The sequence below is a fragment of the Trachypithecus francoisi genome, unplaced genomic scaffold (assembly GCF_009764315.1).
Source record: "Trachypithecus francoisi isolate TF-2019V2 unplaced genomic scaffold, Tfra_2.0 Lachesis_group9, whole genome shotgun sequence".
NCBI classification, from domain to species: Eukaryota; Metazoa; Chordata; class Mammalia; order Primates; family Cercopithecidae; genus Trachypithecus; species Trachypithecus francoisi.
This window is the reverse complement of record NW_022681474.1, coordinates 30,428,934-30,448,256: the sequence shown is the minus strand read 5'-3', so window position 1 is coordinate 30,448,256 and position 19,323 is coordinate 30,428,934. Positions and strand designations below refer to the sequence as shown.

Here is a 19,323-nt window from a genome sequence, read left to right as displayed (position 1 = left end):
GACACACTTTTATTATTATTATTTTTTGAGACAGGGTCTGGCTCTGTCACCCAGTATGGAGTGCAATGGCATGATCTCGACTCTGCAACCTCCGCCTCCCAGGCTCAAACCATCCTCCCACCTCAGCCTACCAAGTAGCTGGGACTACAGGCCTGCACCACCATGGCCAGCTAATTTTTTTGTATTTTTGGTAGACGGGGTTTCACCATGTTGCCCAGGCTGCTCTCAAACTCCTGAGCTCTAGCAATCCACCTGCCTCGGTCTCCCAAAGTGCTGAGATTATAGGCATGAGCCACCATGCCCAGCCAGAAACACATGTAGAGATCAGCTGCTTCAGCTCTCTTATTTTAAGATTAATAATTATGTATGATGATAGTATCTCCTGGTTATTGAAGAAATGCACCAGAGACTGTATTTGGTATTTACTATGTATTCTCTCTAATACTGTGAGGTTAGTGGTATTGTATTTATTTTAAGAAAAAGAAACAAAGGTCGAGAAAGTTTACAGTATTTACCTGAGGACTCAAAGATGGTAAATGGAGCATCCTGAAGTCACATCTCCATCTACAGAGACAGAATATTTTTACTGTATCTTTTACAATTGCTGCCTTTTGATTTTTCCTTTTACAAAACAAACTAGAAAACCCTTTCCAGATATATGGAGTATTTCAATTTCTAGGCTAGAGAAAATCTACTAAGTAAGAATTGAATGATGAGAGAGATTTTATTAAAATTGTATTCTTTACTCATTTCAGAATAATATAGTGTGCCAGATACCCGGTACATCCATTAACACCTCCCCCTACATCACCAGAAACTGTAATGGCTTAAAACAGCAAGCATTTATTCTCTTGATACTGTGGTCAGCAATGTGGTTCTTCTGGCCTGGGTCAGCTTGGTGGATCTGTTCAGTCTGGGGTCTTGGCTGGGGTCTGGTTGGTTTGGGGGTGCTCAGGTCGGGGAACTTGTTTGTGTTTCATGGAGGCTTTCACCTTTCGCAAAGCTGGCCTATGCAGTGATCTCAGAGTTCCAGAGAACAGCAAGAGAAAACAGTCTCCAGGATATAAATGCTCAGGAAGCCTCTTCTTGCATCAGATCTGCTAATATCTCATTGGATGAAACAAGTCTCATGGCCAAGCCAGGGTTACTGTGGAAGGAGACCCCCTGAGAGCTTGGGTACAGGGAGGTATGAAGATGTGGACGGACATCACTGCACACTTCTATATCTCTCAAAAACAGGAAGAGTGGTACCTACTCCCTAACTTTAAGGGCTTATACGCAGTCAATCAGACAGTAGAGATTATAGAAAACTGCAGCGTAAAGCACTGTCTGATGACTGTCACATAAAATGTTGTGATTCTGAAAAGGTGGTGATCATCTCAGCCTGAAGCAACCAGAGACCCAGTCCCACAAGAGAGGCCATAAGAGCTGGACACCAAGGTTTAGGTGTAATTCCAGATAGTGTGGGGGATAAAGATAGAAGAGAATAGCATGAAAAGAGATGACTTACAGAGCACTGGACATATTTAAGTTCGATGATATGTAGATGGTGGGCCTGGAAATTTAGTTTGGTCCTGGATAATGTGAGATCATAAGTTTTAGGTTAAGTAATTTACACATTTATTAAAGTTTTGCCAGATTTTGGCACCCAGTGTTATTCTTTGTATCAAATTTCATCCAAAGAACAAAATATGGATTTTAAATCTGTGTCTGTCTTCTAGCATTTAGGAGTGTTGTAAAATGAGTATTTAATCAGTAAATATATTATACATTGATGTGCAAAAGCAAGGGGTGATCAGAAATGTGGGCTTCTTTAGAACACGTAAAGAAAATGAGTTCTGACAAAATGCCGTTGAATTTGGCAATGCAAAATCACTGCTGACATCTGAGAAACATTGTCACCAGAAGCCAAATTGCAAGGTGTCACGGAGTGACAGAGCTGACAGCAGAGGAGGGATCACAGTTGAGTCCGAGGCAGTTTTTATAGTTGAGGATTGGAGTGCTGCAGTGGGAGAGAGGATGATCTCATTTTTATAGGCAGAGATGACCGAGCCAATGGTAAAGAATTGAATACCTGAAAAAGGAAATCATTAACTGTGGTTAACCGTTAAATGACTCAAAGCTTCAAAATAACTTTTTCTTTCAAATATCTTTTTGATTTTGTTTCCTTGTGACTTATTATTCCCATAACCCCTCTAAATAACCGTCGGCTGAACAGCCCCCAATATAATCAACTTATGATTAACTTTCTAAGGAAATCTCCAGTTTGGAGATGCCAAGGGATGTTATTAATACAAACAAAAGCAAGACTCCAGAAATTGTTACAGGCATTAAACTTATCTTCACCTACATTTCTCTTCTGACTTTCTCCCCACTGCTATGGACAGGTGTCCTGGTAAGTTCTCTGCTTTTAGTAGTGAGAGGTAATAGTCTAGAAACACAGTTTTAGAAATCAGTTCCATTAGAGAAAAACATCCAAATAAGACTAGATTGGGTGGAATTTAAAACTACGGCAGGGTTTAGATAAAAGAATTTGGCACTAGCAGGTGAAGTTAAACATACAGATAACACACAGCCCAGCAAAATTATTTCTTTGGAAAAGGTGGTGAACTTTGTGCTTCCAAGAGACCATTCTACATCACCCAATTATAGAAGAAGACAGGGGACCATCTAAGTAGAATGAGAATAGCATGAGTCATGTAATAATTCATATCAAACTGGTGGCTCACAGACACTCTGGAGGAGAAGGACACTCAGGAGTTCAAGACCAGCCTGGCCAACATGACGAAACCCCGTCTCTACTAAAAATACAAAAATTAGCTGGGCATGGTGGCGCATGCCTGTAATCCAAGTTACTCAGGAGGTTGAGGCAGGAGAATTGCTTAAACTTAGGAGGCGGAGGTTGTAGTGAACTGAGATCGCACCATTGTATTCCAACCTGGGCAAACAGAGCCATACTCTGTCTCAAAATAATAATAATTAGCTGAGCTGTGTTATAACTGATTCCTTAATGGAGAGATTAAGAGCACTCCAGTTCATTGCAGTCCACACCATTCCTCATTACTTGCCAATTCCCAGACAGGTTGTCAGTTACCATTATCCTAACAATTGTGCTGGTGCTTGTGCTACAAGAGCAAAGTATTTCTTTGTATCCATATTCTCAACCATGGGAAAGTAAAGGTAACCCAAGAGTATTTCTAGAAAAATGAGACAACATGTTTCTTCAAGGGCTGATATGCAAAATATATTCCTATTGGCAAATGGATAACTTAAGGTCTTTCTGCCTACCTGGCTTTGACAGGATTTTTTGTTTTGTTTTGTTTTGTTTTTCTTTCTTTTTTTTGTGATGGAGTCTCGCTCTGTCTACAGGCTAGAGTGCAGTGGCGTGATCTTGGCTCACTGCAACCTCTGACTCCCTGGTTTAAGTGATTCTCCTGCCTCAGCCTCGCAAGTAGCTGGGATTATAAAGTACCAGCTTTTCACTCCTTTCAACTCTTGGTCTTAGAAAAAATAGTTTCATTTCCATCCTTGAGTATGGCAAAGGGAAAAATGTGGCCAGTGTGTTTTAGTATATGTGCATCATGACAGCATTTCTTTATGTCCTCCTGGTCTAAATACGTATTCTAATGTGTGCAAGAGACAACCACAAGGTTTGTGCACCTGGAAGTTCCTTGAGATAACCACCACGATAAGGAAACCTAGGAGGATACCTGAGAAGAGAGTCATACGATATAAAAAGACTTTTAAAAAGAATACGTCCCTCCACAGTGAAATAGTAGGACAGATAAATGAATAGTGTTGCTGATAAAAGTCTCTTCTTTTATGGTAACACTTCAACTAATGCTCAAAGATTTGACATTAGTTCTTTTGTAGAATAAGCAAGTTTGATCATAGTCTCCCATTTAAAAAAGAACATATTGCTAAAAAGTTACTTTGTTACAAATAGCTTGAGAAAATTGATTGTCTTGTGGAATTCTGTTTTTCCCGCAAAGCCAAATCCTAAAAATTCCTACAGATCTTATGTGGTTTTAAAACAAGGCTCCTAAGCAACATGCTAACATAAATGGCAAAACTATTTTATGATAAACATATGTGTTTAGCAAACGTGTTAAAATGTTCTGGGACTTATTGTAATTGTGGGACTTTTTAGTAGTTTTCCTCCCCCTCCCACTTTTTTCCTCTTAACCATTTCTTTTCTTTTTTTTTTTTTTTGAGACGGAGTCTCGCTCTGTGGCCCGGGCTGGAGTGCGGTGGCCGGATCTCAGCTCACTGCAAGCTCCGCCTCCCGGGTTCATGCCATTCTCCCGCCTCAGCCTCACGAGTAGCTGGGACTACAGGCGCCCGCCACCTCGCCCGGCTAGTTTTTTTTTTTTGTATTTTTTAGTAGAGACGGGGTTTCACCATGTTAGCCAGGATGGTCTCGATCTCCTGACCTTGTGATCCGCCTGCCTCGGCCTCCCAAAGTGCTGGGATTACAGGCTTGAGCCACCGCGCCCGGCCTCCTCTTAACCATTTCTTAACCCCCTTTTTTTGGTTGGGTTATTCATCAGTCTTCTGTTAATTTGATGAGCTCTTCTTTTATTACGAATATTCATCCCTTCTCTGTTGCTCACATTTTCTTCTGGTCTTCTGGTTGTGTTTTAACTTTTTCTGTGCTATATTTTAGAGCATATAGGTATTGTTCTTTTCACAAATCTGTGAATCACTTCCTTTTTGTCTTCTGTTTTCTTTTTGTATTCCTCATACCAAAATTATTTAAAATAATTTAAAATTGTGGCCAGGCGCGGGGGCTCGTGCCTGTAATCCCAGCACTTTGGGAGGCTGAGGCGGGCAGATCACGAGGTCAGGAGATCGAGACCATCCTGGCTAATACGGTGAAACCCCGTCTCTACTAAAAATACAAAAATTAGCCAGGCGTGGTGGCGGGCGCCTGTAGTCCCAGCTACTCGGGAGGCTGAGGCAGGAGAATGGTGTGAACCCAGGAGGTGGAGCTAGGAGTGAGCTGAGATCGCATCACTGTACTCCAGCCTGGGCAATAGAGCGAGACTCCATCTCAAAAAATAAAAATAAAAAAATAAAAATAAACCTAAAATTGTATGTTTTCTTCCAAGTACTATATGCATTTGGTTGATGCAGATGACCGGCAACCCAAAGTGGGAGTCTCCTTTCCTCCCCTTCCTCCCCATTCCTGTGGCCTCTGTCGAGAGAGAACCACCTTAGCTCTGGTTGGCATTTTCTTCTGGTATTTATCGAATATCACTTTCTTATAATGCTATTTCTGGATTTTATTTAAAAAAATTTTTTGAGTGCCTTTTGCATTCTAGATGCTGTTCTGGGCACTGGAGTTTCAACAAAACAAACATCCTCCTTTTCTAGCACTTCTGTGTTGGGAGTAGGAGTGGAGACAGATTGCTGAATAATTTGTTAGATGGTAATAAAGTACTAAGAAGAAAAGTAACGTGGAAACGGAGATGGGGTGATGAGGGAGCTGAGAAAATGGGCGTTTCAAATTTAAATATGGTGGTCAAAGAAGGCCTCCCTGAGAAGGCCATGTTTGAGCAAAAACCTAAGTGAGCCTTGTTGGGAATAAGCATTCCAAACAGTGGCACAAGCATGTGCAAAGGCCCTGAGACAGGATGCATGTGCACAGGCTGCCAACAACGTGTGCAAAGGCCCCAAGACAGGATGCATGTGTACAGGCCCCCACAGTGTGTGCAAAGGTCCCGAGACAGGATGCATGTGAGCAGACCCTCCAACAGCGTGTACAAAGGCCCTGAGACAGGATGCATTGTGCATAACTGTGTGCAAAGGCCCTAAAGATGGGTCAAGAGACCAGAGTGACCAGAGCAGAGTGAATGGGGAGAGTGATAGGAATGGAAGTCGAGATAACGGAATGTTTGTGGGAGGAGGAACTTTGGCTCTTACACTCCAGATCATTGAAGGGCTCTAAGCAGAGCAGTAACATGAACTGCCTTCTATTTGTAAGGGTCATGCTGGCTGATCTGTTGGGAATGGATTTTGAGGGAGAAAGAGCAGAAGCAGGGAGCTTCTGTAGTCATTCAGGCAGGCAATGATTGTGGTTGGAAGCAGATGTTATCTATGGAGGTGGTGAGAAGATATCCCATTCTGGATATATTTTGATGGTAGAACTGAGGAGATTTCCTGACAAATTGGCGAACCAAGGATGGGTGTATGGTTTTTGGATTTAGTAGCTACAAAAAGGAGTTACTATTTACTGAGATGGGAAAGACTGCGGAGGAGTAGGTTGGGCTGAGGAAAAGTTCAGGGATTCCACTTGGCATCCAAGTAGAGATCTATGACACTCCAAGATTTAAATACCAATTTGTATGAGAATTATACTTTAAAACCATATTTAATAAGCTATCACTGATGTGAAAGTACACTATGTGGTATGATTCTTACTGACCTGTAACATACCCATTTCTTAGAGGTTAGCATGTTTATTAATGAAAGAGGTTTGGCTTTTATTATTAAAAGAAAGGAGAAAGCTCACTGGGCAATGTAAGTTGTATGTAGTTTGCATAAAATTTTGTAATAATCCAAGTGCAGTGGCGCACACCTGTAATCCCAACTACTCCAGACGCTGAGGCGAGAGGATCGCTTGAGGCCAGGAGTTCAAGGCTGCAGTGACCTACAATGCTGCCACTACAGCCTGGGTGACAGAGTGAGACCCTCTCTCTTAAAAAGAAATTAAATCATAGTAACAACATGAAGGTAAATTGCTAATATGCTGTAAATATGAATTGCTGAAATTTACACCATTTAAAGTTGAATCTCTGTAAGTCGGGGGCTGCCTGTATATAAAGATTGTCAAATCATGTATGTTTATGTATATACTTGCATATATACGAATTATTAGAAAAAATTCACTTCTTCTATAGGCTTTTGAAAATTTTGCTTAGCTTTGGTGGATGGCATGGAAGTTAGTTTATTTTTGGTTTTCCAGAACAGTGTGTTTGCTTCCAAAGTATAATTGCTTCTCGATGGTTGAACAGTCAGCATTAAAAATTCTGCTTTTTCCTACTGCAGTACAAAATAATCCATATGAAGAGTAATTTTTTTGTAACATTAATCAGATTTACAGACTGTTTTGCTCTGGCTAATTCATTATAGAAAACTTGTTCTAATCAATTCACAAAGCATCACTTATCATGCATCTCTTTTCTAACGTACTTTCTTACAAATAATTTCCTGAAAAGTCACTTTTTCTCACTTTTGCCCTTGCTCTGGAGTACTTCATACATTCTTTTAAAACACGATCAGTTTGGGGACTTAATGTAACTTAAGAGGGATTTGCCATAAAGTTAAATAAAAATGAAACTGTCTGTTGTTATTTCTTTCAAATGTTATTATTTACCCACATCTATTCCTAGGTGTTTTTTCCTAATCCTGTTTATTTCTGTCTGTCCTCCTATGTTGAAGCCACACTGATCTTCAACAAGTTATCTGCATGTTTTATAAATCCAGTAAAAATTCCCATTTATTCAATATTCAATCATTTTATTAAAGAATGTCATGCAAATTAAGTACAGCTGTGTCTAAATATTACTACCTTAATATTTTTCCAAAACATAATATTTATGCATAGAGAACATTTAGAAGCATTCTTTCAAAAGTGACACAGGTTCTTTCTTGAATACGAAAGAACACTGCATAATCTCAGCATGTCTGGAATACTACTTGGAAATATTTTTTCTGACAGAAAGAAACCATTTCTGCTTGGAGAATTTTAGGTTGCACGGACTCAACTGAAAAAAACATATTAAAATTTCAAATCAGTTTTTCTCTCTGTTCGGAACTATATTTTTATATACAATTTTACATATACATAACTGTATTTTCTCATAATTTTGAAGAGATAAGTAAGAACTTATTTATTAGCTGGCTTGCAAAAAATTAAATTCTCATATGGATTCTTCTCTCTCTTTTTTTATGGTGATGTTCTGTGCTGTACTTTAAAACAAATTGTCAGTGGTATCAGGAAAACTTTTAAAGACCTAAGTATTATTTTTCTTTGAAAATTGCAGATTGATATCTTTTATTAACTTCTGTGGTTTCATTAGGTACTTTGAGTTTCTATGTTTATTTTTAGCCTGAGGTGAGCTGAAAGACTTAAGGGTATTTATGGCATGTGAATATTTCTTTACATTTACTGAGAGCAACTTTGAACCTGCAACATTGCAGAGATGAATTTTCTAATAGTATGTTTGAAAGCCTTTTTCCCCTTTATCTACAAAATTAGCATGTGTGTAGTTGGCTAATATAATCCATGAAAATGTTCATTTTTCTTTGGTGATTTTTTTCTGACATTGTTTTGTAAGATCAATATGGAAGCTAACTAACCTAGCCTCTTTAGATTTCAATACATCTAGATTTAGCATTTCTTCTCAGTTTAAACCTCCTCCCAAGATTTTTACTTGTTTGTTACTGTAAGATGTTCTTAATTATCCTCTGTAGTCTTTGGGATAATTTTATGATTGGCATATAATGTGAGCATCATTTTGATAATAATTTTCTATTAAGATCATGTTACTATGTTGGTTATGATTTGCACTATTACAACAGCACTGACATTGTATTCAAAATGTTTATATTAGTAGAAATGTTCAATGTTTTGTTGTCAGAAACCTAATATCGTATAATAATTTCCAGCTGCTTAGTTTTTATTAATGTCTCCATTTTTAAAAAAAAATCTTCTTAAGAAGTTCACTTGTAGTAAATTTTTTTTTTCCCTTATAGTTAAGGTACCTATTGAATCAGTTATTTGCTTGGTCAAAGGAATCTGATTTTTAAGATGCAAAAAAATAACTTTCATACAATGATTTTAAAAAGTCTTCTGATTAAAAAAATCTGCATTTTAGTAATTTTAAGGTGAGAAAAAAATTTAAATTTTTTTTTTCCTCCATTGAAAAAATTAAGCAGTTTTCTAGACTGTGTTTGCATCAAACAAATGTATTCCTTAAAACCTTAGGAACTTTGGAGTGGCTCCTTCTCTAAACCTCTATGAGTCAAGACTATTTCACGAAGACCTCTTTTCCCATGCTATAAACATGTATAACATTTAAACATATTAAAAACTTATTTTTAACATTAGAAATGCATACTATCTATTAGACCAGGTTGGTTATGTAAAAGAAATGTCATCAAAGATTGAAACTGTCCCATTTGAAAAATTGCAGGTGGTAATGTAATATTATTGATTTTCTTTGAGTTGACAGAAAGCCAAGTCCCATTTTCCCCTCATTCACATGTGGGATTTTTGGAGGCTATTAGTGTGGGTGGTGAGTTGTCTTGACTTTGCTTGAGGGTCTTTTATGTTAATGGGCATGTTTGTAGCTAAAATGATCATGTATTTTTAATAAAATGCCATCTTAAAGGTCAATATTTTATTAAAAAGTGAGATCATTAAAATTACAAATATTTGCATTACAAGTTTACATTGAAATTACGTATTTGTAGGAGCCAAATAATACACTAATTTGTGATTTTAGAAAAGATTTTTTATCCATTTTATTAGTTTGGTTGTAAGTTTCAAAACCATAAGTACTTCTCTTTTTTTCATCGTTACTGCTTAGGTGAGATTTCTGCTTCTCTCTCTTCCCTGCCCTTAATCTTAACTTCTTATATTCTCATTTTTTATACTCTTCCGTGATTTTTGCTTTTGTTGCTTGCTTTATGCTTGAATTTATGTGGCTATTCCTAACTATTGTTAATATACAAATTTGGTCTGTTACCATAATCACTGAAAAAGATAGATGATTAGAACTTGCCTCTGAGACATAACCAATGTGTATTTTGTGTTACATGCTGGTATAACCACACAACTACATCTGCCAATACGGATTTCATTTGTTTGTTTCTTCATATATTGTGAACTTTGTGTTTTCTTTTTCAAATTACAAATTTGAAATTATGTAGTTTTATATAATTATATATTATAGTAATTTTGAAAAATACATAATATTATAGTAAGTTTGAAAAGTAGAACAAATTATTGTCCACAGCCCTCTCTACCTAACACAACCATTGTCTTTTAAAAAAATATGTTTTCTTCTATATTTCTGTATCCATAACAGTCTTTATGTTAGTAAAAAGGTAAAACTCATAGTGTGAGTATGATTATTGTATCCTGTCTGTTTTTTTCCATTTATTATATGAAATGCATTTCTAAGGTACTATGTAGTTTCATAATTTTGATAGTTTCAACTCCATTTCTTTGAGAAGGTGTTTTATAATTTCATCAATCATTTCCATGCTTCTGCATATCGTGGTTGCTTCCAGGTTTTTTAATTGTTAAAAAATATTGGCCGGCTGCGGTGGCATAAACCCGGGAGGCGGAGCTTGCAGTGAGCCGAGATACTGCCACTGCACTCCAGCCTGGGCGACAGAGCGAGACTCCGTCTCAAAAAAAAAGAAAAAAAAATATTGCTAACACTTGAAATTATAGCATAGGTAGTTATAATATGTATAATATGAAACTTATTTTAATAACAAATGATTCTTAATTTATGTATGTAAGCATTAAGATTAATACTCTATTGATGAATAATGTTTTACAAATGCAATATCGAGAAATAACTTTGAAAGCGACCAAATCGCAACTGCTCAAGTTTTAAAATTTTTTACTTAAGAGAAATTAGAGTGACTGGAATACTTGCAAAAAGTTTTATTTTCTAGTCACGGGCCTGCGTTGTGAAAACACCTTAAATTACAAGTATTTGAGAGTAAGTTTTGTGTCCCCTAGTGGTTGGGAGCCAATGACACTGCCTTACATATTTTTGTATTTTCAATACAGAGGAGTATTAAAATGTGTTTCCTTATATTTGGAAAATGTCTTCCGTCAGGAAAAAAATTATGTTTTTAATCCGTAAGTTAAACCATTGGTTCTCTTTGTTAATTTTTTCTATTAGATTATTTCATACCTAACATAATGTAATAGAAATAAGCTAAATTCATTTTCTTCTGTTCTGCATCTGTGTATATAGGGTAATATTTCAAACTTTCTTCTTGACTTCATTTTATCATTTAATACTTGAACCAAAGCTTTGGCCGTCTTTATTTATTACACTGAAGAGTCTACTTAAACACATGGATTGTTATACCCACCTCATAGGGTTGCTGTGAGAATTAAATTCATCCCACATAAAGCACTTTGAGTAGTGCCTGTCATCTAGTATGTGCCGGACAAATATCAACCACTACCACCACTTACACTGTTGTTTTGGTATTGATATTAAAAAGAGAATGAAAGGCGAGGTATGGTGGCTCATGTCCATAAACCTAGCACTTTGGGAGACTGAGGTGGGGCTAGGAGTTTGAGGTTAGCCTGTGCAACCTAGTGAGATCCCATCTCTACAAAATAAAATTTTTGAAAAGTAACCGGGTGTGGTGGCATGTGCCTGTATGTCCAGCTGCTTGGGAGGCTGAGGTGGGAGAATCGCTAGACCCCAGGGGTTTGAGGCTGCACTGAGCCATGATCGCACCACTTTACTTCAGCCTGGATGACAGAATGAGACTCTTTCTCAAAATAACAAATAAATAAAAATAAAAAGAGAAGCTAAATTTAGACCAAGAATCACCTTTTTCTGTCATGGCATAATAATGTACCATCTGGTATTTCAGTACAACGTATGTGTCAACATTAAAGTAGTAAAAGGATTGTTGAGTATTTCTGGGACCATTGGTTAATTATTTAGAAAAATATAAAGTTACAGCCACACTTCCCAGGTCTGATTTCATCATGATTACATGTCAGTAATTCCAGATGGAATTAAAAAATTAAGTGTAAAGCCATGTAACCTGCTTTTTAACACTTCAGAAAATATTGGTGAGTATTTATCAGAACTAAGATGGAAAAGTTATAGAAACAATGGAAGGAATCACAAAGGAAAGATATTTATAAATTCAAACACATAAACAGTTTAAATTTCTTTATGATGACAGTTAAAAAGGAAAATAGAAAACCTTACGTCTTTTTAACAAAACAAAGGGCTCATGACCTTATTAAAAGAGACCTGTGTCTATGTATTTATGAAGACTCTAGTCACAAAGTGATCAAAATGTATAAACCAACAATTTACAGAAGAAGTAAGAAATGCAAGTGACTAATAAACATGAAAAAAATACCCTCAACTCCACTAACAGTTAAAATAACAACGATGTACGGTTTTCACTTGTCAAATCACTAAAGATTTTAAAGAGATTAGAAGTCCTTTGATGAGAGCATGGTGAAATGGGCCACTGTACATACTGCTGGTGGGAATGGACATTGATATTAATCAATCTGAGAAACATTTGGACAGGATCTGTCTAGTTTCTAGCAATTTGCCCTAATGAAGTCATCAGTGACATGGGATAAAGGGATGTTTATTGCAGTCTTACTGAACTAAGAAGCAAATAACAAGTAACTGAGATCTCTCCCTTTACAGTTAGATTTTTAACTTTAAGCAAAGCTATAAATTAAATGATAAATGAACAAGTCATAAATTATTTCTACTGGAAAATATTAGATAAGCAGTGTCTGTGATTAGGAACTGACCTGCAGCTGCAGTCTTAACTCTGAAGTCACTTTCCTATTGTAATAAACTAAACGTGCCGTTCCTTTCAAAAACACAAATCTCTAGCAGCTGTGGGTAAGCTCCCTGGAAAAAGCCTGTCCATAAAAATGTTGAGCCAATTACAAATTGCGAAAACATGAAATGTAAGGAAAAATATTTTTTACGTAAAGCTGTTCCCTTACTCTAAATTCCTTGTTAATGTACCCCTTTCCCTTCCATCTTTTTTAAAGCCAGCTCTTGCTAAGAATTTTGCACTGAAAGTGAACTGAAATCAAAGAGGTTCACGTTTATCTAAAAGAATCCTCTGTGTACTTTCAGTTTAAGATCACATTTTTTGGTCTTCCTTTTAATAAGAGAAGATCTGAAGGCAAGAAATGATCACCTCCCTTTTCCAGACACAGAATTACTCTCCCTTAAGCTCAGACTTAACTAAGGTGTCCTGACACATCACTCATTATTTTACTGAAATTGGAAAATTACAGCCTCTGTACTGCCTGGAAGGATGTGTTAAGTGTACTGTTACCTCTGACTACCCATGGGGGGCAGATTCTAGAAAAATTGCCCTTAGGAGTATGGGGCAGGCTGAAAAATCATCACAAATAAATACTCTGAATTTCATAACTCTTGCTATATCTTTTGTTCTGGCTATTTTATTGGTTGTCTGGGCTGGCGATTTTTCCTTCTTCTCACCCTGTGTATGTGTATACATATATATGTATGTACATGTATATATGTGTCTGTGCACATATATGCATATGTGTGTATGTATATCAGATGTGTGTGTATGTAAATATAGAGTATTAATATGTATTTGTGAATCAGGGGAGTAAGTAAAAAGTAAGACCAAAGGAAAGGATACTTTCTTTAAATGTAAATATCGTAATAAATAGCTATATCCCTAGAAAGAGAATCTATGAAGACAAATGAAAAAATAGTTAATACATGCTAAACCTTTCCATTGTGTTTTTAAAACTTATTTATTTATTTATTTAGAGACAAGGTCTTGCTCTGTTGCCTAGGCTGGAGTGCAGTGGCAGGATGTTGGCTCCTGTAACCTCCACCTACTGGATTCAAGTGATTCTCATGCCTCAGCCTCCCAAGTAGCTGGGATTATAGGCATGCGCCACCACACCTGACTATTTCTGTTGTATTTAAAATGTCTTAATACTTAATAAGGTACTTTAGGCATCTACAATATTTAACATATTTAAATCTGGCTTTAATTTTAACGTTTTGTCTGTTTTATACTATTGGTCAATTTGAAACTTATTAGTGAGCCTCTTAACTCCCCCTCCTTGCCCCGCTTTCTTTTATTTTTGCTAGACTCTGTGCTGTGGGACTACCGGGATACATGTTCCTGCCTTCAAGGTTCTTTTAAGTAGTTGGAGGCATTGTAGCATGAATCTGTAGCTAACATGTACAACACTTACCATATGCCACAGATGGGACCGAAAGCTTTACATGAATTATTTGATCCTTAACCACCTTGTGAGGCAGATACTACTATAATTTGTATTTTAAAGTAGAGGAAATGAGCCTTGTAGAGCAGTAAGTCAGCAGAGCCTAGGTACTGGTCCGGATCACTCTGCCAGCCTCTGCTTGGTAACAATCAGTGACCAGCTACTCCCACGGAACCCCTGTGGCGACCTCACTGCCTTTGCATTGTAAAATATCATTCAAGGCAGTGAAGCTTCAGAACCTGTGTGAATTCCTGTGTGTTCACGGCACTAAAGCTTCATAACCTGTGTGAATTGATTGGTGTTGCTACAGAAAAACTGATGTGAACAAGTGCAGTGTATGGCGGCACCGTGTGTGCCCGGCAAAGAGCAGGCTCAGATGACCTTCTGAGTTTCTTCCAGCTCTAAGGCTTTCTTGTTTGCAGAGCGTTAGCCTTTGACACCTCTTAGAATTTTAACTCTTAGAAAATGCCTAATGTGTCATGCTTTCTTTGTTAAAATTTACATGAAGCAGATGAAACAGGAATGGTAATAAAGTTTTTGTTGCTGCCTTTTAAAATTACTTCCATTCAGTAAACGTTTATCAAGCACCTGTTCTGTAACAAGCGTTGCACAACTAACATCACCCAACTATCTATGCAACATGGTCCCCAACTTTTGACGCTTGTGCAACATCACCTTAAGAGATCTGATTATCTTCTCTCTTTTCCTCTCTAACTCATTGTTTATGATGAAAGTAAAAACTTGGCTGGGTGTGGTGGCTCAGCACTTTGGGAGGCCAAGGCAGGTGGATCTCCTGAGGTCAGCAGTCCAAGACCAGCCTGGCCAACATGGAGGAACCTCATCTCTACTAAAAATACAAAATTTAGCTGGGTGTGATGGCGGGCATCTGTAGTCCCAGCTACTCAGGAGGCCGAGGCATGCCAATCGCTTGAACCTGGGAGGCGGAGCCTGCGGTGAGCTGAGTTTGCAGCACTGCACTCCAGCCTGAGCCACAGAAGTGAGACCCTGTCTCAAGAAAAAAAAAAAAAAAAAAAAAAGGAAAGTAAAAACTTAAGTGAATTGTAAAGACTCAGTTAGGTAAGCACATTGAAATTCAAGGTTTAGCTGTGATTTAGCTCATCAGAAATTTGTCAGGTTTTTACTTTCGGATGTTATTTCCTGTGGATGAAGCATTTATGTTCTTGTTATATCCATTCCTGTGTCAAAAGTTTGTAGTGACTTGACAGCAAGCCTCCCTCTGTACAAGGAAAAATTATAAAGGAATTTATGGTTCTACCTGCTTATCCTGTAATTGCCTCTCATGAGGCAAGAGCTGTGGAAACATGAAATTAGAATGCTGTGAAATACCAGCATTCTAACTTGTTGTTAGAGTAGCTCATGTATCATCTTTGTGCTAAACCAGAAGCCCCGCTAATACTGGGCTACAGTCTGGGCCAGCACACACCAGGGATAGAGTAGGTGCTGGGGGTGGTTTGGGATAACTAAATTCTGCAATTAGGAAGAGACCCTTGTCTGAGAATCACTGTGCTCAAGCACGAGGGGTAGTTGTGAGGACCTTGACTACTTCTGGTGTGGTGTGTGATGTCTGTGATAGGAAGATGGCTGGGTTCGGTGTCTCATGCCTATAATTCCAGCACTTTGGGAGGCTGAGGTGGTGAGATCTTGAAGCTCAGGCCTTCAAGACCAACCTGGGCAACATGGCAAAACCTTATCGATACCAAAAAAAAAAAAAAAAAGCCAGGTTTGGTGGCACATGCCTGTGGTCCCAGCTACTCAGGGGGCTGAGGTGGGAAGATGGCTTGAGCCTGGGAGGCAGAGGTTTCAGAGAACCAAGATCGTGCCACTGCACTCCAGCCTGGTCAACAGAGGCAGACCCTGTCTAAAAAAAAAAAAAAAAAAAAAAAAAAAAAAAAAAGAAAGGGTCCCTTTTCTGGATTCTATGAAACTTTCCCTATAACCTAGAAAACAAGATGAACAAAGAGTCATAGACGGCTTTTTCTCTGGCACTTTTCATAGAAGTTTGAATCCTCTCTGCACGTGTGATTTTAGAATCACACCTCTTTTTCTCATCCTAGGGCCAGAGGGATGCATTTACCTTCTAGCTTCCCTTGGATGTCATCTCTGTCTTATAAGATAACCACGTGTTTACAACTTGTCCTGTTCTCTTCTCCTCTTTACCTTTGTAAAGGAGCTTTAAAGCAACTGTCTTCCTTGTTTTAGATCCTTTATAAACAACCTTGTCTCTCAATTCAAATATCTTCTCAAAATCAGAGTGACTCTTAGAGGGCCACAGAAACATGTTATCGGATGAACTTTAGTCACTGTGTCCTTAATATCTTGATTGATTTTTATTAAACTCTGAATCCATGAGGTGAGTCACGTAAAGCCATTGTTAGTCATTGGTGGTTGTTTCACATTTCCTTTATTTTGAATCCTGTTAATTTCTTAAACCCAATGGTAACAATTATTCATGTCCTTTATGCAATCATCCTATGACATCCATGGGAGATTGGTTCCAAGACCCCTTGGATACTAAAATCTGCAGATGCTCAAGCCCCTGATATAAAATATGTGCTTGCATGTAACCTATGCGCATCCTCCTGTATACTTTAAATCATCTCTAGATTACTTGTAATACCTAATACATTGTAAATGCTATGTAAATTGTTGTTATACTCTTATTGTTTAGGGAATAATGACAAGGACAAAAGTCTCAATACAGATGAAATAACAGTCAATACATGCTCAAGAGAGATGCAGTTAAAAAAATTTCAGTCCATAATTGGTTAAATCCACGTGGATGGAACCCACAGATGCAGACAGCTAACTCTATTCCCTAAAATCCACGCAAATTAGTTGTTACATTTTTTTCATTTTGTTACAAAATACCTCTGTTTATAAAAAAGATAGCTATGGCTGGGCATGGTGGCTCACGGCTGTAATCTCAGCAGTTTGTGAGGCTGAGAAGGGCGGATTACCTGAGGTCAGAAGTTCGAGATGAGCCTGGCCAATGTGGTGAAACCCCGTCTCTACTGAAAATACAAAAGTTAGCCGGGTGTGGTGGTGTGTGCCTGTAATCCCAGCTACTTAGGAAACTGAGGCAGTAGAATCACTTGAACCCAGGAGGCAGAGGTTGCAGTGAGCTGAGATTGTGCCATTGCACTCTAGCCTGGATGACAAGAGCAAAACTCCATCTCAAAAAAAAAAAAAAAAAGTTATCTATTTTTCAAAGTTGATGAATATTCTTTTTGAAGAGAATTTATTTTTATACCTTTAAAATGTACTTGTATTTTATTTCTAACTTTGCAGCTGATATAAAATATATATAAGGGTTTTTTGTTTTGTTTTGTTTATGAGATGGAGTCTTACTCTGTCACCTAGGCTAGAGTGCAGTGGTACGATCATGGCTCACTGCACACTCTGTCTCTTGAGTTCAGGCGATTCTCCTGTCTCAGCCTCCCGAGTAGCTGAGATTATAGGTGTGCACCACCAGGCTTAGCAATTTTTTTGTCTTTTTAGTAGAGATGGGGTTTCTCCATGTTGCCCCAGCTGGTCTTAAACTCCTGGGCTCAAGCGATCTGCCCTCCTTGGCTTCCCAAAGTGCTGGGATTATGGGTATGAGCCACCGCGCCTGGCTCTATTTAATTTCATGTGTCAGTCACATTATGAAACCATAGAATTTCCATTAGAGAAGAGAACCTGAGGCTTGATCATTTATTCCATCCTCTGGAGTCCAGTTAAAGCTAACTGACTTGCTGAAGACCAACTAATTGTTGAGTGAGTGAGCCTTCTTCTGTCAGCCTGACTGACACATAAGCATACACTACACGACACACTCCCTAATTTAGTTCTCTTCTTATTTAACAATAGATGCTGCCTGTGCCATGGGTACGTTGTTAGGTTATGCTTAGGATGTAATAGAAACTTTGTTAATGTTCATGAATGAGAGAACTTGTTTACACTTAAAATGCTTTTACAGTGTTTTTAGCTTTTTCATATCAAATGTGTTTTTCATATCAATCAGTTCTTGATAAATTATGACTTCTGACTTATTTTGCTTTATTATACAGTTATTTTACTCAATGATTTTTCAACAGAGCTCTCTATTGTTTAAACCAAATACAATTTACATTATTATAACTACATAAATAAATATTAATTCTAAGTTACTGTTTCAATAAAATTGTGTACTATTATTTTTTTCTTACTGAAAACATTCTAACAATATTATGATGAAATAGGCCGGGCACAGTGGCTCATACCTGTAATCCCAACACTTTGGGAAGCTAAAGTGGGGGGATTGCTTGAGGCCAGAAATTCAAGAGCAGCCTAGGCAACATAGCAAGACCCTGTCTCTACAAAATATTTTAAAAGTTAGCCAGGCATGGCAACATGTGCCTGTAGTTCCAGCTGCCTGGGAGTCTGAGGCAGGAGGATTGCTCGAGCCCAGGAGTTCAACACTGCAGTGATCTATGATGGCGCCACTGCTCTCCAGGTTGGGCAACAGAGTGAAACCCTGTCTCTAAAACATTAGGGTTTTACTTTAATAAACCAATATTATCATGAATAAAATCCAACCCAACTCTGAGGTTTTTTTATTTTTGTTTTTTGAGGGTTTTGTTTTTGGTTCATGTCACTAAAATATATATTTATTTTGATATTTGCAGCTGGTTTTAGAAGAAGTTTTCGTCTTAGTAGAAAAGATAAGAAAACAAATAAGTCCATGTATGAATGCAAGAAGAGTGATCAGTACGACACAGCTGACGTGCCCACGTATGAAGAAGTGACACCGTATCGGCGACAAACTAATGAGAAATACAGACTCGTTGTCTTGGTTGGTAAGTGCTTGTTTCTGTGTGTAATTCTGAGGAAATCAGTGAGCTAGTAAGAATTTCTCTTCAAAGTGAATCATACTTGAAGTTTTCCAGCTAAAAATCTCCTCCTCTTGAACACTTTTGTCTTTTCTCTGAAACAAAATCTTCATTTTTTTTTTACTTAATTGACTTGCAGAGACTTTTAAGATATCTCTGAAGAATGGTACTGTCATTTTAGTGGAACCTTTGTCAAGTGGGGATAGCAAACACTGTTGTAATATATGAAGCATACATCAGGGCAATTAGATAATAGAAATGAATATTTTTGAACACAATGCAAGTTCGTTTCAAAGCATTTTGAGGCAGCAGCATGGGACAAGCTTCAGATGGCATTGAGACCTTCAGCAAAATAAAGTATTACAGCAGAGTTCTAGGATATTTCAAGCTAGAGAGTCAGCAGAGTCGCTTTAA

The 19,323-nt window shown here is 37.8% G+C and overlaps 1 protein-coding gene across 2 annotated transcripts in view; it reads left to right on the top strand.

Moving 5' to 3' along the window:
• The window catches only part of MPP7 (membrane palmitoylated protein 7), a 303,028-nt gene that overhangs the window by 248,820 nt on the left and 34,885 nt on the right, over window positions 1-19,323 (top strand). For both annotated transcript variants that reach the window (XM_033209887.1, XM_033209886.1), the window contains one exon: window positions 18,706-18,876. In XM_033209887.1, the coding sequence (XP_033065778.1) occupies window positions 18,706-18,876 (171 nt within the window). The remainder of the gene's footprint in view (window positions 1-18,705; window positions 18,877-19,323) is intronic.